The following is a 25,744-nucleotide window of genomic DNA, read 5'->3' as shown; positions in this document are numbered from 1 at the left end:
GGGGGTTAACTATCTGTCTTTGGCTCAGGTCATGATCTCAGGGTCCCAGTGTTAAGCCCTGCGTTGGGCTCCCTGCTCATCGAGAAGCCTGCTTCTTCCTCTGCCCCTCTCTTCTCTCTTAAATAAATAATTTTTTTTTTAAAGAAGTGTATCATGTCCAGGCATTATACCCTTAGGATTCTAGATGTCCTCTGTATGCCACCTTCCTAAAGATGCCAGCACCACACTCATGTAGAACCTGGTAGAAGCTGCTGGGCTAGGAAGATGTGGACCTACGAACAAACAGTAATGGTTCTATTCAGTAATAACTAGATTGCAGGCACTTTGCTTTCCATATTCCATCTTACTAACTTCCCACAAAGCTCCCTTATTTTCATCCTATTATATAGGTGAGTAAATGAGGCTTAGAAAATTAAAACATTGCTCAAGGTGGTGCAGCTAATAAGCATTAGAACTAGGATTCACATCGAGGCAACTGGAATCCAGGACCCACTCCTGTAACCACTACCCATATTCAATCCCACCTATTAGCAGGTGTTTCCCAGAAACATGAGAACCACTAGTATATGAAATAGTCTTTCCTCTTGGGAGTTTTACACACTAGCAGGGAAATAAGACATTTTATCCTAAACATCAAAACAAACAAACAAACAAAATAGATGTCCATTGATCACTTCTCTAATTCCTTCCTAGAATTATTTAAAGCCTTTATAGAATGAGGCAGGTGATAATAATAAAAAACATAGAAGATAGAAGTATTGCTGTAGCAAGGCCACTCATTGCCAAGCGCACTGTATTTTGTATATACATGTTATTCTTGCATATGCCCAACGTTGTTTCCTAGTACATTAATCTTACCTCTCAACCAAATGAAACATTCCTTGAGGATAACAAGCATGACATAATTATCCTGCATCCCCCAGCAATGAGCACACGCTGCTTATATAACTGATGCTCAATTAATATCTGTCCAATTGAATGCTCTGTGACCCATTCAGGAGCTTTCACTAGATTTATTACTACCAAAAGCAAATAGGAGGAGGCCCCCATTCTAGAGAGAGGATTTCACAGCCTGTATCATCAGCCCAGCCTTCGGGACTTCGCATATGAAGAACCTAGCAAATAGGACAGAAAGTTTTTAATTAACAGCCTAACCAAAAAAAATGTCATTCCAATCTGCAGTTTTGTTTCCATTAATTCACTCAGATTCAGCAGGAATTCCACTAAGGAATTGGGGTGAGCAGCTGGAGAGGGAGGGAAACACATAAATAAATCATGAGTGTCATTAGAATTTGTAAACTAATAACTTCTGGGAAGTCTTAGCAATTATTATCAGGGTTTTCTTGGCAAACAAAAAATTAATAAATCCAAAGGTCTCCATTTTCTATTTAAAAAAAAAAAAAAAAACCAGCATCCCCCAGAAAGGTCACTGATGGAACAATTAGGGGAGGAAAGAGTAAATGGTCCAGTCAACAGCTTGCAGACCAGATGAAAAGTCATGGGATTCCCCAGTGGCAGGAGGATGAGACAACTCAATACAGGAAAAGCGACGGGCCGAGGCAGACTGATGCTGAGACACGATCTGGAGACACAGTGCTTCAGTTCCCCATCTCTAAGCCCTTCTTTAATGCAGACCAAGGGCTCCGCATTGTAGATCTAGAAACAAGAAACGCACACGGGCCCTGCTCTTGAGCGGCTCCCAGGCTGGAGCATCAGTGATGCTAGATGTGAGCAGAGGAGGGATCCCCCGTTCAGGGAGGTGGGGCAGGGAAGCACCCGGGAGGATGTGCATAGGAAGTGGTAAGCTTTGGAATTACCTTAACCAGGAACCCCTTTGTCGGCTCCGTGGGCCCCAGGAGAAATGGCTGAGAAGCCCAGTTGTTCCTTTTCCTCTTTCTTTACTTTTTTTTTTTTTAATTTAAAGATTTTATTTATTTGAGGGGGAGGAGTTAAGGAAGAGGGAGGAGCAGACTCTGCACTGAGCACGGAGACCAACATGGGGCTCGATCTCATGACCCTGAGATCATGACCTGAGCCAAAATTAACAGTCGGTTGCTCAATCCACTGAGCTGCCCAGGCGCCCCAGGCTGGTTGCTTTTCTAAGAGCACAGTGTGTCTCCCACTGTTGTCAGAGAGAAGCAGCTCAACTACCAAGTGACATGGTGGTGACCAACTTTCCCTGCATGTTTTCCATGGGTAGTCACTGTACACCAGGCGTTTTCTAGGCAACTTCTGCATTTTATTTCATGCAAAACATCATTCCCACACAGTGAGGTGCGAGCCAGGATCCTCATCGTACACTAAGGGCACAGAGGCACAGAGAGGTGAAGATATGTGTTCGGGGTCACACAGTGGCTAAGAGGAGGATTGTGGACTTGAACCGAGGCCATCAGTCCCAGCCACATTTGTAATCACTCTGATGAGGAGGAGACCAACCCACTGATGCTGGGACCCCTGCCTTTAACTCATCTCTCCACCTTGGGTCAGGCTTCTAGAAAATCTAACAGTGCTAGGTGCCACCATCCCTCCTCACTGATGGGCAGCCTCCAGACTGGACATATTATGGGCTGAAAATGCCTTGATTGTGAAGCCCTGGGTTTAAAAAAAAAAAAAAAAATGTCAGTCCTCAACCTCACTAGTCTAGAAGCTTGAACCCTAGAAGGAAAATGTCCATTGACTAAGGGAAAACAACAGATAGTTGAGCTAATAACCAACTTTCACAGCCATCCTTGTGGCAGAGAAAACAGTTTGACCCCCTTCAGTGTAACAGCACTGAGGAGTTTCAGAAAGAATGTCACAAGGGCACAAGGTACTGCCCCCCAATTGAATGCATTTAAACAGTCTTTTGTCTATTTAGAAGTGGATGGCCTCTGAATTATTAATCCAGTGAGGCGAATAATTCTATCTCACTGTAACCTGGCAGGGAATGCCATCCTGTCATGACAGCTGCTGCTCCAGGCTCCTCCGCTGTACAGAAAATTGAAGGATCCCCAAATTCAATTTCAACTTGGTTAAGCATGTTGGGCCAAATCATGAAACTGAAAGGGTGTGTGTTTAATTTAGTTTCTTTTCTCTGCACACTGTATTAGTAAGGGAGATCACAGTGCTCTAGGCTTTAACTACAAAATACATCATCATTATTAGGACAGAAAAAGAGGATGGGAGACACAGATCTTTAGGGGATGAGTAGGGAAGACAATGAAAGGTTTGAAAAACTCCGTGAGGTCCCAGCACACTGGAGGCCCCAGCACAATTCCCCCAAAGTTTAGAAGTAGCCTCTTTTCTCGCTGCAGCCCTACCCAAGGATTGCCAATCATGGTTTTATCAGATCTACAGACCCCTGGAAACACAGCACAATAATGCATTTGTATTTAACAACTATCCAGAGGGAAAACCTACCTTATCCACCAGGTTTCCAAATCCCAAATCACACCGCATGAATCTATCATATGTAAATTACACTCTGCATTACCCACTTTGGTTTGGCCCCTTCCTGTGAACATGAGACCCCAAACCCTCCCTCCCTGGTCCAAGACTAGCGGCTCTGTCACCTGCTTGGCTCCCTCTCCCCTGCAGCCCAACCTTACCTGGCCATTTCCCTCTGTTAGAGACATTTTTCCTCTTCTCATTTGCCAAATCATATCCCACTGGTCAAGCCAACACTTGGCTCAGAGTATCTTCTCTACAAAAGAACATCCTTGGGTTGCTACAAATTGATGTTTCAATTGTCTCCAATCAGCATAAGGAACAAGAATCCAAATCACTCTTCATCCCTCCCTAGTCCCCTGGGGATCTCTGCTAACTTATCCATAAAACAGAATACATCTCCTTGGTGCCCTACAATTTCCACCACACGAACCCTGACATCAGTGGATCCTCATAAACAAAGACAATAATGGAACGAACACCATACAAACACAGAGGGTTAATCACTAGTCATTAGTCACAGTAATCATTAGTCATTCCAATTAAGTGAATTTTCTACATGTGAGTCACTGTCTTAAGGGTTTGTACATTTATTATTTCACTTAATCCTTGCAATCCATCCATTAATTCATTCACTGAGCAAACACTGAAGATCTCCTGTGTGCCAGATACTGTTCTAGGTGCTAAGAGTACAGTCCTGAATTAAAATGCACAAAAATTCTCCCCCTAAACCTTAGATGTTAGTGGGTGCAGGCAGAAAATAAATCAATCCATAAGTAAAATATTTAGCATGCCAGATGGTAGTAAGTACTAAGGAGGAAAATGCAAGCTGAATGATGGAATGTGAAGTCCTGGGAAAGGCCTTCCTGACTAGGTGAACAGAGAGGGGAAGAAGAGAGGGGCTGGGCAGCCCTGCCGAAAGAAGTGGGAAGAGCCAAGGGAAAGAGCCATGGGAGGGGAGAAGGGGGCCTGAGTCAGCTACAGCAAATATAAAATGGTTGGGGCAAAGGTAGCTTCTGTACCATCTCCAACTTATATTCAGGGTAAGAGAAATGGGTTAAATGGTGACCACCAGCAAAAAATACATTCGACATCCTCATCCCCAGAGCCTGAAATGGACCTTGTGTGAAAGAAAGCTCTGTGCAGGTATAATTAAGGATCTCAAGATGAGATCATCCCAGATGATCCTGGAGGTCTAAATGTCACGGCAAGTGTCCCCAAAAGGAACAGGAGAGGAGCAGTCATGGGTGCAGAGGAGAGGGCCGTGGGGGCTTACAGAGGCAGAGAGGGAGTCCCGCAAGCCACAGGGACTGTCGGAAGCCCCTGAGGTTGAAAGAGGCAAGGGTGTTCTCTGGAGCCTCCCAATGGAGTGTGGCCCTAAAAACCCCTTGATTTCAGAATTCTGGTTTCCAGACCTGGGAGAGAACACATTTCTGCTGCTTTGTGCCCCCAGTCCAGGGTTCTTTGCAACAGAAGCCCCAGAAAACCGATACAGAGAGGTTAAGCAAGGTTCCTACAGTTACAGAGCTCTTGGAGTGGGCGAGGTATGACCTGAATCCTGGCAAGGAGACAATCAGGGTGCCCTGGGGGCCACTCGGCAATCTGCAGTCTCTGCCGTACACCAGGGAATATACTGGCTTGTCTGACCAAGGGCCACACTTCCTTACATAAGGGCCTCAATGCCTAAAGGCCTTGGATCCCTGGCTTCAGCTGGCCCACCCCTAGAACTAGCCAAACACAGGCTGCCAGGTAGAGCTCTTGCCCACTGTATGAACAGGATTTTCTGGATTCTTTTTTTATTACTTGCCCCCAGAAGCAAGCATGGGAGTTGGGCTTAAGGTATCAGCATAGCATCACTGTCACTAGACCTGAGGGGAAGGTTTCTGAGGCTCTCACTCGCTGAGAGTCCCATGTGACTGGAAATAGGAGTGCTCTCATCTATTAGACAACCCCCCACTACTTATATCTCTGCCAATTTTCATTGAGCAGCCAAATTAGGTTTTGGACGTCCTGTGCAAACGGAGGCAGGCCTGAGTCGATGTGAGCAATTAACCCCTAAATATTTAATAGATGCTCTGACTGCTCCCCTCCCTGAGAAACAGACTCTGGCTAGTCCTCTGCAAACAAACATTTCAGACAGAGAAGCAGCGAAGCACAGAGATACTCACGCCCCAGCCCACTCTGGTTCCAAGACCACAGGAAACCCTCAGGACAGGACTCTGGGATGATGATGCCACCAGGTGAATGGCCTTTGGGGACAGCAGTCCTCCCCAGGGCTCACCAACGATGAAGCAAACAGGACGGACATACACAGCCTTTCCAGAGTGTGAAGAGCCGACTCATGGCGACTGATGCCATTGGCTGTTGCCCTGTGTGACTGCTGGCAGTGAGGACGTGTGCATATGCGTGTGTGCGGGTGCGTGTGCGCAGTACAGAAGGGCTAGTGTGCCGATACTTCCCACCCAGAGCAATGCCTCATGTCATGGCTTCATTCAAGCTCTCTCTGATCGAACCCCCCACGCCCTCCTCCCTGTCCCCTGTGACCAGCATGCCACCGGAGCCGACTTAACCAGTAGGTGCAATGGGCATGCAGCTTAATATTAGTTTCAGGGGCAAACTTTAGTGGTTCATCAGCTGCGTACAACACCCACTGCTCCTTACATCACGTACCCTCACTACTACTGCCTGTCACCCAGCCTTGCATCCCCCACTCACCTCCCCTCCAGCCACCCTCAGTTGTTTCTGAGAGTTAAGAGTCTCTTATGGTTTGCCTCCCTCTCTGTCTTTATCTTATTTTATTTTTCCTCCCATTCCCCTACGTTCTTCTGTTTTGCTTCTTAAATTCCGTATGAGTGAAATCATATGGTATTTGTCTTTCTCTGACTGACATATTTCACTTAGCATAATATCCTCTAGTTCTATCCACATCATTGTAAATGGCAAGATTCTGATGAACTTTTAGGCTGAAAAAAGTTTTCATATACTATATTAGTACATTTATCTTTATACCAATGCTGTTGTAAAATATACATTTTTCCCTATATTAAAACATATGTATTACCAATATACATTTTAATATATATGAAATTAAATGTATAGTAAACATTCATTAAATACATAAACTTGGTGAATATTTACTAAATATTTATTAAATATGTACATTAAATTTACTAACATATATATATATATATATATATATATATATATTTCCCCCCCAAAGGAGCCCACAAGGGCCACCGTGTGGACCTGATCCCCACATGTGTCTATTCCCACAAGCACAGGTAAGCACCACAGCATCTCACAGATGCAAAGGACTAGAAACGGTCCTTGGGCCAAGACTCACACCCAAGGCAAGAATCCTCCCTCCAGCAGGTTCTCCTTGTTCTGGGCAGGCTCGTCAGATCTCTCCAATCAGACGTGCATTCGTCAAGCAGAACAAGGCACGGCAGGAATGCAAAAGCAATGGCGATGCCCAGAAGAAGGTGTGACAGGCCCCAAAAGAGAAAAGCAGAGCGCTAGGGGAATTCGCCGGTGGGGCCATCCATTCCACCCTGGGCATTAAAGAGGCCTTCCAGGAGGAGGGCTGTTTTCTGTCTCTTCCAAAACATGCTTCCCAACCGTGTGGCTGGCATTCTTCAAGTGAGTGGGGCCAGAGTAGCTTGTTAAGAACCTGTAATCCACTTACCTCCACAGCGAGCTCTCAGTCACGCTCCCCAGATTGAAGTCATACAACTTCGTCAGGATGAGTATCACCTGCGATGGGCATGCGGAGGAGGGCAGAGGAGAGGAACAAAAGGGGAGAAAAAAGGAAGCTTCCTTTAGTTTGTGTAACAATAAACAGTGCATCTCAAACCACCCAGAGGAGGGCTTAGTGCTTATCCTTTGAGTGGAGAGGTATTATAGGATCAAGCAAGGAAAAACAATTATTAATTTAACGCATCCCTGTAACTGGTAGCATTTATTTTAATCCTGATGATGCTTTGCATTTGAAATAAAACATGCCAACAGGAATTAACTGGGTATCGACAGTTGTCTCTCTGCATCTGTCCTCCTTCAAGGCAAGGACTGGCCGGCTGGCTCTGATCACTCCTAGGGCCCTTCAGGGATCTGAGGCTGGGCTCGCTTTTGATCTGAAGATGACTCTGACTTACAGACTTGGACCTAAAAGGGTAAGAAGGAACTGGGCCTAACTCTACCCATCTACAGAGAGGTTCAAAGAGATTCTGTGTTTCTATCACTAAGGCCTCAACAGCCACAGAAACGTGAACGGCAGGCAGGCCCAGTCCCCAACATCCTCTGATGTCATCTGCCATCTACCATTAGCCATCTGTCCTCGTCGTGGAATAAACAAGTCACTGGACTGCACTGGGCTCCAGGACCACTTTCCTGACTCCGTTGAAATGAAGAAACCCAGAAGGAAGCTGTACATGAAAGGGAGTGGGACTATCTGTAATAGTCTTAGCAGTTTCCTGAAATGGTCTCGGTCTGGTCTTATGCCTTTAAATTTCTCCAGCAGGGGACCCGGATACCAGACGTTTCCCTGCCTGCCCCTTATGTGCCTGGGCAGTGGCTCAGGCATGACTCAGAATCTACAAGGATTTCAAGCGCGTGCACCTGAATCGATTTTAATCAAAACGCAGGTGCCTAATATACAGCGCCTGCCTGCACACGTGATAATCCAGTTACACATAATTGTGTTTATCTAAATTTAATGCACAACTCATTTCACTTTTCTCAGCTCCTTCCCATTCCACAATTTAACTTCCTCCAGTTCATTTGCACAGCAGCCATTAGACTCTTTCCAAGATAATGAATTTCTGCTACCAAGATGGAACTTTCCCATTCTAGGTATCTATTTAAGATTAAAGAAAAATAATCAGCCATTATATTGAACATTTTTATGGCATTTCACTGACAACAGAACGCTCACTTTGAGATTTAGTCTCATCCAACACCCCAGGGGGTCGGTCAGCACCATTTCCATTCCCTTTATGTAAGCTAAGAAGAAATTAGAGGCAAGGATGTGACCCATTATAGGTCAGAGAAAGTCCCTGACGAAGTTGGTTTGGGATGTTCAACTTCTCTGCAGGGCCATGACTGGAGGACTCTTCTCCAAGTGCCCTCTTTGATGGAGAGTGATGGGTGGGCAAGAAACAGCCAAGAAAAACATCAATGACATGGCTATTTGTAGGACAGGAAAATCTACCAACTACCTGTCCTTTTAACACAGCACAATGGCAAGGACTGTGTACCCAGTTCAGAGACTTGCTCCCCACAGGCACTCAGTGATCCTTGCCTCTCCCACTCACAGGGAGCTTCTTCATTTACAAAATTCATGGGCATATGAAAGCAAAAAACTTAAGCCCACCCTCCCCAACCACATGCCTAGGAATGCACTGATAATTCCTGTTTTCTGGATTAACACACACACCTACACACACAGCAGACTTCATCTCCCCTTCATTTTACCTTCTTTCGTCTACAAAGGCATTCTCAAAGTCACGAGGTAAAAATGTGGGTTGGCTATGTGCTGGCGAACCCAAATTCTGGACGAACAAACTCCAAACTACTCTTCTAGAAATAGGTCAGAACACCCATCCCAAGCTCTGCAGGAGAAAATCAGGCCATTTCATTTTCTCCCAATATCAAGCCTTCATGGACATCAAACAATCTCCAGAAAGTACAAAGTCCACATAGAGAGAAGAAAGAGGTGTAGGGGGTAAGAGTTCCATTTAACCAATAGAGCTTCTAACAAACAACTGGGTCTGGAAAGCCCTGGAAAGAACTCAGGGCTGTTCTTATTGTATCAGTCTCCTTACTTAAAGTTCAGACCCTCTTCTTCCCTGCCTCCACCTTCCCTGTCCCTCATGTTTCTCGTATATCTAATCTCATGCTGGTGTCTGCTTCTTGGGGGATCCAGACAGACTCATCCTTCCACACCTCTATGGTTGTTACTTCTGCCTTCGTGGTAGGCAGTCGCAATTCTGCGTCTTGATTCGTGCCCTTTCTTGGCCAGAAATCATTGCTGGTTCCCTCTGCCTAAGGATGAACTCCAGACTCCTGACCTGTTATGTAAGGCACTACACATACACATATTCACATGCACAGATGTACACACATATACACAAACACATACTCCTCCAACCACTTTCCTACAGTTCTCGAGATGCTGTCTTCTGCTTTAATAATCCGAGTTTCTCAAGGGGTTGCAAATAAACCATACCTGTTCTCACAACTCCGCCTGCTTTCTTCCATGCTGCACTGTATCATCTATGCCTCAGCCTTTTATTAACCTGCATGTACCTACCTATTGTTCAAGAAACAACCTGAAGCCCACGTTCTCCAGGCAGCCTCCCAGGACCAGCCCAGCCATCAGAATTCTTGCTCTTTTGAAGTCCTATTGCAATTAAAACAGAATGACCTAACTAGGTACTTACTCAAACACTATCCTGATCCTTTCTGGATCACACAGGATCTGCCTTCTCAACTAGATTGAGGCAGGGTTTGGGTGTTGTTCTTGTGTCTCCATAACAGGTAAGCTCAACATGTCAAAAGTTCCTAAAAATAATGATTTTTGAGTCAATGAAGAATAATGGAGTTTTAGTGGTAAATCATAGTCTTCAGACGGGGATAGTATTCATTTAGTCTATTTCCCTCATTGTACAGATGAGGGAAATGATGCTCAGAGAGATGACGGGACACAAGTTAGTCTTAATAAAGTGTGACCTTGACCAAGTAGCCAGAGCACTGTTCTCCCATTCTATAAGTAGAGCTGGAGGTTAACTGTCACTGGAAAGCCTTATAAATTCAGACTCCCTAGTCCCACTCCAGCAGGTTTGACTTGGCGAGTCCTGGCTAGGGTCCAGATATCTTCCTGTGGTAACTGGAGAATCACACACAAGAAAGGTTCCATCCCACCATGATTCCTCTCCCAACTCTGTGCTGCGGTGACCCTACCCTTCCACCATGTTGAGATCCTCATTTAGAGAAGGATCCTTTCCTTTAAATTGAATTGAACCTTACAAAGAAAGCACACAGTAAGAGATACAGGAGGAAGATGTCTCAGCAAAAACACCCCTGAATTCCCTAGAGGAAAGGTCCCAAACACTGAGAATTAGGGGCTGGAAGCTTTCTTTCCCCAGGAGCCAGCACAGAAGGACAATAATAGAGCTATGAGGAGATGATCGTGTAAGTTTTAGCCTTAAGATACTCAGTGCCAAGCAAACAAAACTAAGAATGAAACAACACCTGCCCATCCCTGGCTTCTCTCATCACTGAGGGCCTTCCAAAGGCCTCCAGAGGGGAGGGAATTCGCAGGGAAGAAAACTGAAAGCAGATACAGTAAACCCACTAAGCTCCAGACTGCTAGGCAAATACACAGATCAGAAGGGGCAGACATGAGTGTGCGTGCCACAGGGATCACCAGTGGATGGCACGTAGCACAGAGGGGTAGCAGGGCTAATCCAGGACCATAGCAAAGCCTGACTTGACTTCTCTCCAGCAGATGCCCCCAGAGGAGGCATCAACAGGAACAACAGGAACTTTTCCAACAAAGGAACAACAGGAAATTTTCCAACAAAGGAAAAGCAGTGAGCAAACCTTCACTGAACCCCTACGTGTAATGAACACTATACTAGGTGCTTCTCAATCCTCACAACAAACTTTTGCAAGTGTAACATAATATCACAGTTTTACAGATGAGAAACCTGAGTCCCAGGAGCTAAGCAAGTTGCCTCCCAAGGCACACCACTAATAGGAGACAGAGCCAGCATTCCCGCCCATGGGACACAGCACACTTGCCCTGCTCTAATGCAATGCTCCTCCATTCTGCAAATGTTGATGTGAGCTGGTCGTGTGTGAGGCAATGAGCAGTCTTACACAGAGGAGAAAAGCACATCCCTAACCACAAGGAGCTGAGCATTTACTAATGAATTTCACAAATATTTACTGGCCTCCACTTCAGTGAATTAGAAAGGGACCTGCTAAACTTTGAGACTCAGGGAGAGAGCCAGAGCTCAAGGCCCGAGGGTGAAGGTAACTTGTTTTCTTTGTTCTTGGAGAAGGTAATAGGAAACAGAGATATGGAATGAGAAAAGAACTAGACAAACTGCTGGGAAACCCAGGCTTGTCAAATGAGCTCATTTTTGACCTAACTGGCTACAGTCCTGGGGGCTTTTAGACAGCAGAAGAAATGAAAATAAATAGGAATAATTCATGAGTAAATAGCATCTTTTTTTTTATAAGCCATATACCTACAGACACACACATTTAGAGAGTATGGAGAGAAGTCCCTAGATATGTGTGTGTGTGTGTGTGTGTGTGTGTGTGTGTGTGTGTGTATAAATATAGCTACAAAGGCCTACGTATATAGAATGAGTACTCACACACCACACCCAACCTTAAATTGGCATCTGATCTCTTTGGAATTACACTCCAGTTATTCCTCTCATAACTTCCATTGCATAGGATCAATGTGACTTTTCTATATGTCTGAACTTGTCTGTTAGACTGTGGCCTTGCTGAGGTTAGAAATCAGGTCTCCTTCAACTCCGCATCCCCAATGCACAGCACATCACCTGACACTTGGCAGGCGCCACACACGGCCCACCGAATGAATTATGGATGCAGGACAATAAAAGAAGAGATGAGATGATAAATGTATTTGAGAGGTACAGATAATGTGCTATAAGAGTTGAAAAGAAGCAATTAAGTCCATAGAATGTGACCAGAAAAGTCTCCACAAAGGAAAGATTACATGAGCCAGAACTCCAAGTATGGTAGGAATTTGGATCTACTAAAATGGAGCTGGTTCCCTTTCTTTAAGTTTTTAATTGAACAGAGATAGATGGGGAAAAAGGAGAGGAGTGTCTTTGGAAAGGAGTAACTGGGGTTACCAGGAGCAGCGTGGAGCAGCAGCATGGGCCATTAGGGGCAGGAGCAGTCATGGGTTGAATGCAATGTCATGTATACATGAGCCACTTGGAGACATGCGCAACGCCAGGTTGGGAAAGAAGGCACAGAGGACAATGGGATCATGCAGGAAAGAGAGAGGAAACTCAACCTGAGGTCAACTATGGGTAGATGGAAAGTTTTATAAGAGTGAAGAGGCCGATATCAAGGGAGGAATATATTATACCAAGAGACTTACTATGTGTGTATATATAATATATATATATATATATATATATATATAATAAATAATATATATAAGGGGGCTAGTTAAAATAGGAGGTTTACGATACATAATATATTAAGGGACTATATTATCATAAGGGACTTACATGATAAGGTGACAATAAAGGACATGGCTAGCCTTTTACAAAATCAGCTGGTGCCATCTTCGGTGACCATCCACCTACACTTTTCTCGTCCCCAGGCATCTACTGTCTTCTGCTGTCCCCAGATGCTCAGGCCAGCCCTCAGCTAACGACCTGCTCTTTAGACACATAAAGAGCAGTAACTAATGTCTTTATTTCCCATTTCCCTTTTCTCTTCCATTCATCTATTCCCAACTTACGCCAAGCACAACATAAGATTCTTGGTGATAAAGTGACCAAAAGAGAAATACCTCTGTCCTCATGAAAGGCAGAGTCATCCTCAACCTGCTGCTTCCAGGATCATTTATTTGAACTCAGGAGTCCAAGTCTCTGGCAGAGCTGGAGAAAGTGGTATGTGGGGGCAAGGGAGCTTTCTACCCTCTTCCCACCAACTTCCTATGAGAGAGGAGGTACCCACACTCAGAACTGCAGACAAAGAAAGAAGTCTCAGCCCCTATTCCACCTCAGAACCCTTCCAAATGTCCCTGTGTCTAGATTCACTTGCCCTCTGGGTCCAGCCATCAGTCCTCTGGATGGGATTTGCATGGCAGCCTGGAAATAACAGAACATGAGCAACCTGAGGGCTTCCCCCAAACCCAGCCATATGCTACTGCGTGAGCCTGAGCAACTTACTTATGTTTTTGGAATCTGTTCCAATTTCCTTAAATGGGGATAAAGACACCTGTCCCTGCCAACCTCACAGGGTTGTTGATTCAAATCAAGTAAGGAAAGCTGATTTGCTCTATAAGCTGTACTATGGCTATATGAGTTATTAATATGATCATTATTCTTTAGGAGCGAAGAGTTCCAAGTGATTTTTATTTGGTGGGGGCAAAGGGGAAGTTCAGATTCTAGAGTTGCTAAGCTCCTCCAAAAAATGACTCATCTACTCTAGACCCCAACTGCAATACAGGTGGCCACAGATCAGAGCCCGCGCATTGCACCTGCCCGCGCCCCTCCCCCCAACCACCACCACTCAGCTTCAGAAGGCAGGCAGGCAGCCCGGGGGGATTCCTGTCCTCTGAAAGGATAATGCATAATCTGCAAATTCATAAATCACTAGGACGCTCTCGCCCGTGAGCACATTCAATGAAGGGAGGACCTTTAATGCCTGTAAAATTTTACTCTGAAGGAAAATTACTTTAGTTCATTAAGCTTTCCTGAAATCTTGATGCCTTTAAATCCATGGAGTTCCTTACACATCCCCCACAACCCACCCCTTCATTCCTGCCCCTACCTGATAGCCCAGTAGTTCTTTGTTGACAGGAAGAACAGTGGCTTTGTTTACCAGAAGTAGTTGACTATGGGAACCTAACAAGGATGCTAAAATATACCCCTCTGGGACCACCTACAAGAGTGTACTTTTCAGTTCCAGCAGAGTCTGAGTCCCAGGGTCCTTCTCACACCTCCAGGAGCATTCTGCCCCCCAGCCAGAAAACAGAAATTGAGGCCTTGCAGTCCAAAGTCTGACTGATCTCCAATACCAGGATGTCTGCCACCAACTGGTAGCCTGAACTGTGCTAGACGTATGCCAAATTCAGAATGGTATAAAGAGGGGCGCCTGGGTGGCTCAGTCGCTAAGCGTCTGCCTTCAGCTCAGGTCATGATCCCAGGGTCCTGGGATAGAGCCCTGTATTGGGCTCCCTGCTCTGCAGGAAGCCAGCTTCTCCCTCTCCCACTCCCCTTGCTTGTGTTCCCTCTCTGGCTGCCTCTCTCTCTGTCTAATAAATAAAAATCTTAAAAAAAAAATGTTGATTTCTTCCCCAATCCACCTGCTATTTAAAAAAAAAAAAAAAATGACATAAAGAGTGTCCCTACCTGCTATGAGTTTAAAATCTAGTTAAGAGAACAAGGAAATACTACAAAATATAGCAACTTTGTCATATATAATGTGTGGAATTCGACAAAGCTGTTCTTCCCTTTCCTGCTTTTTATAAGGGCCTTTTTACAAACTCTGTCACTCAAGACAGAACCTCAGCATGATCCTCATCCCACACACAGCAAGACAAACACTGAATCTTCTGAAATATGTTTCAGTGCACTGTAGCACCCAACTTCCGGTCCTCATAATTATTGTCCTCATTCACTAACCAAATACATATAGAATGCTTCCTATTTGCCAGGTAGTGTGGATTCAGCACTGAAGAAAATAAGCCAGATTCTTTGCCCTCATATATTTGACATTCTGGCAGGGGAGATAAATAAATAAGTCCGTAAATGACATAGTCACATGATGGGGGACTAATTAAAGAAAAGGAGAAGATGAAAGAGCCCAGGAACATCCTTTATGAAAAACTGGCTCTCCTGCAAAAGCTTGAATGAAACGAGAGGTTAGGTCATGTGGTAGCTGGGTAATCAACATTATAGGTAGGGGAGCAGCAAATGCAAAGACCCTGAGGCAGGAGTATCCCCGGTATATTCAAGAAAGAGCAAGGAGGGGCGCCTGGGTGGCTCAGTGGGTTAAGCCACTGCCTTCGGCTCAGGTCATGATCTCAGAGTCCTGGGATCGAGTCCCGCATCGGGCTCTCTGCTCAGCAGAGAGCCTGCTTCCCTCTCTCTCTCTCTGGCTGCCTCTCCGTCTACTTGTGATTTCTTTCTGTCAAGTTAATAAATAAAATCTTTAAAAAAAAAAAAAGAAAGAAAGAGCAAGGAAACCAACGAGGCTGGAGCAGAGAGGAGCTGGAAAGGAGGTCAGAGAGGTATTGGGAGACTTCGATCTTGCTGGAACATGTGAACCATTATAAGGATTCCAGTTCTACTGAGTGAGATGTGGAGCTGCTGAAGGATTTTCATAGAGGACTTTACTTTTAACGGGATTGAAAAAGGCAGGAAGGGGACAAAAGTGAATTAGGACCCGGTTGTAATCATCAGGTGAACCACAGTGTATGTTAGAGCAGAGCTACAGCAAGGGACATGAGGGACATGATGTTTATATAAACTGAAGGTAATGTCGGGCAGAAGAGCTGACAAATTGGCTCTGCGGTATGAATGAAAGAATTAGGGTGACCCTCAGAGCTCAGGACTAAGCAGTTGGAAGCACAGAGTTGATGTTTTATGAGATGAAGACTATAGAAGAAAGAGATTTGGAGGAAAGATTAGAAGTTTAACTTTGAACGTGAAGTTTGAGGTGCCTAAGATAATTCAAATGGGGAAGTCCAATAGTCACCTGCATAAATGAGTCTGGAGTTGAGGGAAGAGAATCTAGGACAGAAATATCCATTGGGGAACTGTCTGTAATTAGATGATATTTAAAGACACAAGACTAGATTAGATCACCAGGAGACGGAGTGTGAATGGAGTAAAGACATGAGGACTGAAAGCTGGGGTGTTCCAGCATCCAGAGGTCAGGGAAGTGAGAAAGAGGAAACCAGCATGTGTTCAGACCTTTCAAAATTGGCACACTGGGCATGTGTGTTCTGCCTGAATGCTCACCAAATTGTATTTACTACAGGGCAGACTCTCAGTAATCAAATAAATTAGATGGCCTTCAGTTGAGGCCATCTAAACATCTTAAACTCCTTTCGCATATCCCCAGTGTTTGCTGTGGCCACCACTATGGCAAAGATGGAGGCTTGCCTGGGCTTGACATGGACTTCCTCTCACCAAGATGACGCGGATATTCCCACTGCTACACTCCCCACCTGCCAACATCAGAAACCAAGGCTGAGCATCATTATAGCACCTGGTGGTTGATTACACTGCGCCCCTCCCACCACACACACACGGAGCGATTTCTTCTCTGCAATTGCATTCCGTACCTGCAGTGCTTACACCAGAATCAAAATCTTCCCATTTCAGAATACCTTTTTCACTGCCATGGTATCCCACACAACATTACTTCCAACAAAGGAACTCATTTCACAGCAAATGAAGAGCAGTAATGAGCATGTCCCCGGAATTCACTGGTCTTCCTACAAACTTCATCACCCAGAAGCAGCTGGCTGGGTGCAATGGTTGAATGGACTTTCAAAGATTGAGTGAGCACCCTAGCTGGGAGCCAATGCTATGAAGTTGTGGTGCTGTCTTCCATGATGTGCACTTGACCAATACAAGGTCAAAATACAACAGTCTGAGAATCAAGGGGCAAACGTGGTAATGGGCCTCTCACTATGGTCCCCAGTAAGCCATCACACTGTATCAACTTCATGCCCCCACAACTGTTGGTTGTGTTGAGAGAGAACTCTTGTTTCCTAAGGAGGGAATCATCAAAAAGGAGACAAAGCACCTGATCCACTGAATAGGAAGGAGAAATTAATATCCATCTATTTTGAGCTTCTCATGCTACCACTGAAAAGAAGGGAAAAAGGGCTTATTTAAGACTAGGGGACACAGGGGTGCCTGGGTGGCTCAGTGGTTAAAGCCTCTGCCTTCGGCTCAGGTCATAATCCCAGGGTCCTGGGACTGAGACCTGCATCGGGCTCTCTGCTCAGCAGGGAGCCTGCTTCCTCCTCTCTCTCTGCCTGCTTCTCTGCCTACTTTAATCTCTGTCTGTCAAATAAATAAATAAAATCTTAAAAAAAAAAAAAAAAGAATAGGGGATAGAGAGGCACTTCAGTTGCTCGGTCAGTTAAGCATCTGCCTTTGTCTCAGGCCCTAGTCTCACAGACGTCAGGATCTGAGAGAACCCCATTCAGGCTCCCAGCTCAGTGGGAAGCCTGCTTCTCCCTCTGAATCTCCCCACACTCATGTTTTCTCTCTCTCTCTCTCAAACAAATAAATAAAATCTTAAAAAAAATAAAAAGAATAGGGGATAGAAATGGATGCCCACCATAGCAAAGGTGGGGGGCGGATTATGCCATGTACCCCCTGATCTCTTTCCTGCCTATGTATTGTGGGTAACCAGGACCCTGAGAATTGTATTTCTAAGACTCTCCTAATTTGTTCCACATACTTCCAATGATGCTGCTCACCAGATTATATTGTAATTTTCTATTTGCATCTGCGTATCCACCATTAGGCTACGTGCTCCTTCAGGACAGGGACCCTGCTTGTCTCGTTATTATGCTGTAAGAGTAGTATTATGATTCCTTGACATGGCACCTATAACCAACAGAGATACAGCACATTCACTGCATTGAAACTGTTGCCACAGGTGTTCAAATGAGGAGAAGATGAGTCTGGACTGGTGTAATCAAGGTCCTCAGAGAGAAAGAGAGGTATCAGTGCAGTTCTTAAGAAATGGGAGGAAAATGGACATTTCCAGCCCTCTTCACTCTGGAGTATTTTGTAAACTCTTTCAAAGGTGTCTTTTCCTTAGATAACCTAGTCTGCAAGTCTCTCCAGGAGGGAGAATTCAAGGTAGTTTAGGAGAGAACTTCACCAATATCCACAAGAGGGTAAGAGAAAGGAGACACAAGGGCAAGAAGGAAGATAGTGAAAACAATCTTCTAAATATGACTGTATTAAATTTTCAAGAGCTGTTATTCTGTAGGGACTTCTAGAAAGACAAATGTATATACCTATACCTGATGGGATATAGGTTAATAAAGATATTAGATCTAATCACAAAAAAAGGACTTGCTCAAGTACAGTAGTTAGATAAGAACAGAACAAATACAGAAAACCCAAAGATGGAACATGAATATGTACTGAGCACCTACTAAGTGCCTAGCACTGTGCTTGGTGCTCTATGTGCATTACACAGATAGTGAAAATAACCACAATAAAACGTAGATACCATTATCCACATTATCTAAATGAGGAAACTGTCCAGGTCAGCACTCAACACAGGTTTGTCTATTCCTGCACGATCCAAGTACAGGATAAGAGATTTAAAAAATAACAAGCATTAGTCATCCCCATTTAAAACAGGGCTATTGTTAAGAAAGTACTTTGCAGAATTTGGTTGCTGAATAAGGTAAGCAAAAGGTCAAGGAAATGGAAATACAGCGTTGTTGAAACAAGGAGCTTGTGGAAAATGGCTGTTGAATAGTAGGGGGTTGTTCTGGTTTTGTATAACGAGCTATTAAAAATTAATTAAAAATCCATTCATTCTCATTCCCTGAGGGACTGTGAAAATGAGAGAGACAGCCATCTCCTGGAAACGATTTAGGTAGCATGCAGTCCAGTAAGAGGGGTGGGGCCAAATGACCCCAGAATTCCCTGCCGAAGTCTGTATTCCATGATGACAGCTCACCAGAACCAGAGTTCATTAGCCCAAGGTCTGCCGTGAAGTAGGAGTCCAAGTTCAGACCTCTCTCTGTGTGTCCATTACTCCCTTCATCCAACCACCACCAGTAACCCCTGAGGAGGAGGCCGAGGACAGGAACAGATATGAACAGATGAAAGATGAAATGCTGGTTCCAAAGTGAAGCTTTCAGAGATAATCATCAGCATAAAGGAAAATGTAAGAAATCCGTTTCCTTGGGAAAGGAGCACAAGCTCTAAACCAGTCTTCATTGGAATCCATGCTCTGCCACTTACTCTCCGCGACCTTAGACAAGAGACTGAGTCTATGGAGCCTCAGTGTCCTCATCTGGAAAATGAAGCCAATATCAATTCTTTCGTCGGGTTGTTCTGAGAATTAGATGAAAGAAAAAGAAAGCCCCCAGCATGCATTAGGTCCCTTCCATCCTGGTTTGTCTCTAAGCAAACCAGGTCATTTGCCACCAGAGTAGAAAAATGCCATGTCCCAAGAGGGAGCATGTCACTACTTTAGTGATGACAACTTGAAGCTTACAAAATAAAGAGCAACCTCGCCAGGCCTCTCACTGATGTGGAGATGAAAGCCCAGAGCATTCCCTGAGTGCTGGTGCTTGCTTTATGTGGACACACATTGACAGCCTCAGCAATGGAAAGATCATAGGTCCATCAAGTCCATTTTGCCTGGTGTGTGATCCTACCTACTTGTCTCTTTTCATTTCAGGGTCTGTCTCTGCGAGTCCCGCCTGCAGGCGCACACACTCCCCCTCCCTCCTGCCACTCTAGTCAGGGGCATCATCTCCTCTTGGTCTCAGGAGTTGAACGAGCTCTCAGCCAAACCATTTTAGCTGCTGACCCCAGTGGATTTTCTGGGAATCAGCAATTCCCCAGATTGGAAGTAGCTACCAGACTGAGATGTTTCAAAAGAGACCAAGAGCAGGGATTCCATGAGATTGTAAGATGCCTCTGGGTAAATACAACAACTGTCTTATTTGTTACTGTAACTTCAGCACCTGGGAGAGGGCCTGGACGACGCCGCCCCCCACCCCTCCACCGCCCCCATCCCATGTACACAATGGTGGAGTAAATGATCCATCACCCAACCCATGATCTGGCATTTATCACAACATGTTTCCTATCCAACCTACAAAATACTTTCATGGGCTCTTCACTGCACTAACTATTGTGAGATGGAAAGACAAGAGACACAAAGTTCCTGACCTAAGGCATTTTCAGTGCAAGAAGAGAGATTAATATTTATACAACTACCTCTGGTGAAAATTGGAAATGGCCTAACTTACACCAGGCTAGACGCATTCTACCTAACGTTTCAGGTGAGTCTTGTAGTAACCCTGCAACAAGTTGACATACAATAGTAATGTGATTTCCAAACTGGGATGAACTAGAGGATTACCCTCCATGAAAATTTTTGTAAAAGGGGACACTTGAGCTGGTTTATTTTAGTAGGCAAAGAACACGGGGTTTTTGTTTGTTTGCTTGTTTTGTTTTGTTTTGTTTTTGGCTACGGAACCCTCACAAGAAAACAAAAGGAGGCAGGAATTGCCAGTCACGTTTCAGGACCAGAAGGTGGTCTGCTTCAGGTACACAGAGATGAAGACCCAGACTAGAGTCTGATAATGGTTTTAAAAGCAAGGAATGTAAATTTCCTATTGTTTCTGTAACTAATAACCACAAATGTAGTGGTTTAAGATAATACAGTGTATTATCTTATAATTTTGGAGATGAGAAGACCAAAATGGGTTTCAGTGGCAAAAATCAAGGTGCCATTTAGGGCTGTGTTTCTACATCCCAGGAGAACCATTTTCTTGCCTTTCCCAGCTTCCAGAGGCTGTACACATTCCTTTCTTGTGGCTCCTTTCCAGAAATGGCTAGTCACTCTTTCTCATGTTGTATCAGTCTCTTACTCTTTCTGCCTTCCTCTTCCCTATTTAAGGATCCTTCTGATTACATTGTGTCCACCCAGATAACCCCAAGACAATCTCTTTATATTTGGATCAGCTGATTTCAGCTTTATTTCCTTTTACTATCTTAATTCCCCTGCATCATGTAACCTAACATAGTCACTGGCTTCAGGCATTAGCAGATGGACATCTTTGGGAGGACACTATGCTGCCTACTGCACCAGGGTAAAGAGATGTCTAAGTGCTTGAGCAGGTGAATGATTTGTTGGCACCATATTCTGGAAATAAAATTGTCCAGAATATGAAGGGTGGATCAGCGAAGAGGGAAAACAGAGAGGCCACTGAAAAGGATGCTACAATAGCCCAAATCTAGGAGATAAAAGATCTGAACTGAGGCAATGCCAATGGGAAAGAAAAGAAGGAGGGAAAAAAACCTATGAAAATCATTGCTAAGGACTGCAAATGGGGCACAATAGAAAAGAATGAAGTCAAAGATGCCTCAAAGGTCTCCCAGAAGTTAGTGTGTTTCATTGTAATTTGAAGGTTTGTACTTGAATCCAGCTCTAACACTTACTAGAGGACCATCTTGCATGCTACCATAACCTGACACCCACTTCTTACCCCAGGTTGGTTGGATGAGTTTCCAATCTAACTGTCTGAATCTATGCATCTTCCCTCCCTTTCTTTGGATACATGCTTATGACCAAAATTCTCCCTCTGCCCACTCTTGCTCTTGTCCATCTACCTAAGAGATGGATGGGAATGTTTGTTATTGCCTGACCAACTGCCTGAATTTCTAAGAATTTCCCTCCCAAGATCAACATTTCTTGGCCTCACCCACATATCTCATCTTCTCTTGAGCACATTCACAAACCAAATGCCTGGTTTCTCAGGAAAACAGGGATTTCCATGCTCTTCCTGAGTTGGTTTTGTTCTAGATCTTGACCCAGAATGGCTGAGAATTGGGTCATGGCAGCCACATCTCAAGACATAACAGATGAAGAGCTGCCCAGTCCATGTGGTAGGAAGTAGGAAGGGGAAGAAGATTTTAATCTGTTTAAGCTCTTAGACAAGCACTTAGTCATTGTCCAGAGGTCTATACCATATATCCTAGTAAAATGACCAACCATTCAAGCAAGAGAGCGCTCATAAATCCCAGACATTAGAGGTAGAGAATATTTAGTGTGTAATCAGGACCGCACACCATACCTAGAGAAGAACTGCTCCCCTCTGGTCTTTCACAGTCACCAGCATTGCCCTAGCAGCCAAACCAATGTCCCCACTAGAAAGTTATCTGGATTGCCTAAAACAACACAAGTCTAGACTGTCTCCATATAACTCCTTGGAAAGGAGCAGAACCTCCAGCGGCTGGTGGTGGATGATTTAAGAGCCCTCTCTCATGTAGCCTCAGACATAATAACAAAGAACACATAATTTATTTGTATTGATTCACCAGCACACATTTGGTCATATCTCCTTGTCCTTCCTTTTGCTAAGAATCCATGGCCACAGTCTTGAGAAATTTATCTTTTGTAAAATATCTCTGTAAAAAAATAGGTTCCTCACATATCTTAGCTACGGCAGAAGAGTCCAGCCAGGGAGACTTGCCAAGGGAAAGGGGAAAGGTAGCTGGCAGTCCTCCGTGTATCCTCACTCTGGTCTAAATAATCTCTCTCCACGATACAAAGAAGAAAGTGTGCATGGAACTGAAGCCTCAGTTTTCAGACAGGAACTGTCAGATATAGAAACAGAAATTGGGAGCAGATCAGATTCCTGCTCTAGAGGAATAAAGAGCACAGAGAAGCTGGTCAGATTCTGAGACAAAGAGAAGAAACAGGAAGTGAGAAGCAGAAACAAGTATGGACCTCATGACAGACTGAGGTGACATAAGAATGCCCAGGTGTTCAGTATTGTTTCCACTTAACCTTGAATGAATAACTTTCTTGTATTGAGCATCTACTATGCACTTGGCTCTGCTCCAGAAACTGGAAGAGGTTAGACACAGCTTCTTCTCTCCAGAGATTCCCAATCTAATGGGGGAGGAGGGGTGGAGACAGACAAATAAACAAGAATTTAATGTGATTTCTGCACTATCAAGGGTACTTAACTGCACTAACTCAAGGACTCTTGTGAACCTTATAATCCCATGGTGTAGAGGCTCCTCCTACTCCAGAATAGAACAGAAAACAGTGGAGAGAAAGAAATGGTTTTGCACTTTGACAAGGCTGATGAACTTGGATGGGCACAGAAAACTTCAAACCAAATGTTGAATGTGCTGAGTAATCATGTAGAAAAGAGCCATTGGCTTTGAAACTGCTATATCCCTAGGTGTCCCACAGAGATGTGGTAGTAATAAGATCTCCACCTTTAGCCTATTTGGTGGCGGTTGGCATAAGGGAGAATGGTCTAGAAGACACCAAAAAAAACCACAAACTCTGCCTTCTGTCATGTATTCTCCACTCCCTGTCTCTCTCTGCCTGCCAGAATCCCCCCACCCACTCTTCAAGTATCAGCTCAAGCCTATCACACTTGGCAGAATCATCCATTACCCCAGGGGACACACATCTCTCCATCTGTGGCCAAGTTATTTCTCACTCTCTCCCATCTCACAAACTTCTCTTACAACTTGATCTTGACACTCCTTCCATTGAGTAATGGAGTTTGTGTCCCTCCCTTTGAAAGTGGACAGATTTTTATTACTGCCCTGGCGAATAGCATATAGGGGAAGTGATACTAAGTGACTTCCAAGGCTACACTGTGTGCCCTTAGGATGGTCGCTCTCAGGTCCAAATTTCACACATGAGGAAGTACAACTCAGCCCACAAAAGGACAGACCACATGCAGGAGCCACAGTGTCACAGCCCACAGACAAACCGAGGACCTGGTGGCAAGAGTAAGCATCAGTCGATGGACATTTGGGAAGACATCCTCCGAGGACTACAGCCCCAGCTAACAAGTCAGTCTCGTCTTTGATTCATTTGGCTAAGGCTCCAGACATTGCATACTTCATGCCCTATCAAACTCCTTGACCCACAGAGAATCCAAAAACATAATGAAATATTCTTCTTTTGCATCACTAACTTTCAGAGTGACTTGTTATGCAGAAAATGTACCTAGAACACCCTCCAAAAAAACATACGCAGCATTTAAGGCAGACACTCACTAGGCACATGGAATTATTTTTCAAATGATTTGATTCATGAAGCCCTAACCTCCACAGGCAGAACGTACACTCCTTGGAGAATGCATTAGAACCTCGCAGGCATCTTCCCAAAGGCGTACTAAATACCACATGCCCTGCAGAGCATTCCTCAAGCAACCCCTCTGGCCTATGCCCTCTTTGAGGAATGCCACATCTCAAAGAGTGTATGGTCATTTCCTCAAAGCCAAAGAGCCAGGAACCCTGCTGTATTCCTCCCCGCACGACATGCAACCCTACCCCCTACTCTTCACTGCTGATATTCATCTTCCACCTTTCTATGCAGGCCCACTCCTTCACCCCAAGATCAAACCCTCATCCTCTCATGAGTCCTACTGCAACTATCTCCTTCTGGTCTACCGGCCTCTAGCCCACAAGCCTCTGTTCTGCAAAGTGCCAGGCTGCTTTCCCAACATCCAAATATGATACAGCATTCTCAGACTCCTCCCTGAGTCCCCACTGCCTCCAGGGTAGAATCCACAGTGATTGGCAAGGAACAAGGGCCTTACCCACCTGACCCTGACCTAGGTCTCTCTGTCTCTATCCTTATTTCTTATCACCAGCCCTTCCCCTTGGATTCTATTTTCTGGGTTACTCATCTGAACCAAAGAACCAAGAACATGATTTGAATGACTTTTTTCAATTCTCCTCACAATGGTGCATAACCAGATTGCATTCAGGCTTAATTTATTCTTTCTCATATTCTCGGTCTCTCTGTCTCTGTTTCTGTCTAGTCTCCTGGCTGAATGATCTTGTAGAAGCCTCCCTAGAGTCTAGAGCTGTGCTCTCCAATCATACGCATTAGCTACACATGCCTATTTAAATTTAAATAATTAACATTAAATAAATAAATAAAATTAAGTAAATAAAAATTAATAACTCAGTTCCTCAGCCACACTAGTCACATTCTAAGCACTCGGCAGTCACATGTGGTTGGTGACTAATATACTGGACACAGCAGGGCACAGAACAATTCTATTGTTGCACAAAGTTCTGCTGAATAGTGCTGATCCCGAGATTCTCAACTAAGAGTTGTTCTTGAAACATAGTTCTCTATTTTCTCGCTGAAAATGCAGACTTTAAATCCCCTATTACCTGTGTGGTGGAGATCTGACTTCTCCATGTTGCCCAGAATCCATGCCCTTTCCTGGGAAAGGTAATACCCCTTTGGGGAACCAGTTTCTCCTTATGATGAGCCATATTGCTCAGGAGGCATGGACCATGGCACTGACCCTATCTTCAGCTCGAAGAGCTGGCACTATTTCTCCTAAGCCAATCATCCACACCAGTCCTATGGTACAGTGGTGGGTTCAGGGAAAAATGTGTTACCAAACTAGAACCAATAACAACCAAGATGAGTCTTGCTGAAGCTTCTGGGAAATAGAAGCATCCCTTTCCTTCCTCAGGAAACATCAGAAGAGACCACTGTCTTCTAAATAATATGGACTGAAGGTGTGAGTACTAGAATACCACCCCATTCTGCAATCTTGAAAGGAGAGCCTGAAGCTGCTGAGGGAACACAATATGGAGCCTGAGGATGTAGCCAACACTGCATAAACAGAGTGGAAGTACTACAGGAATCTAAGTCCTTGATGATACCATTTGAGCTGCTATATCACGCCTGACCTGAAGCTACTATCTCTAGTCTTTTATGTCAAATCAGTCAGTAAATTCTTCCTGTCTGCATTCATCCATGTTCTTAACCGTTACACCTGAACTACTCCAGTCACCCTGTAGGC

At 44.5% G+C, this 25,744-nt stretch overlaps 1 protein-coding gene across 3 annotated transcripts in view; it reads right to left on the bottom strand.

Annotated features, from left to right (window-relative positions):
- The window catches only part of SORCS3 (sortilin related VPS10 domain containing receptor 3), a 593,475-nt gene that overhangs the window by 413,378 nt on the left and 154,353 nt on the right, over positions 1-25,744 (bottom strand). For all 3 annotated transcript variants that reach the window (XM_032313389.1, XM_032313390.1, XM_032313391.1), the window contains one exon: positions 7,112-7,179. In XM_032313389.1, the coding sequence (XP_032169280.1) occupies positions 7,112-7,179 (68 nt within the window). The remainder of the gene's footprint in view (positions 1-7,111; positions 7,180-25,744) is intronic.

This window comes from Mustela erminea, chromosome 14 (genome assembly GCF_009829155.1).
Source record: "Mustela erminea isolate mMusErm1 chromosome 14, mMusErm1.Pri, whole genome shotgun sequence".
Lineage (NCBI taxonomy): Eukaryota > Metazoa > Chordata > Mammalia > Carnivora > Mustelidae > Mustela > Mustela erminea.
Note: the sequence above shows the minus strand (reverse complement) of the source record. Positions and strands in the feature narration are given on the sequence as shown.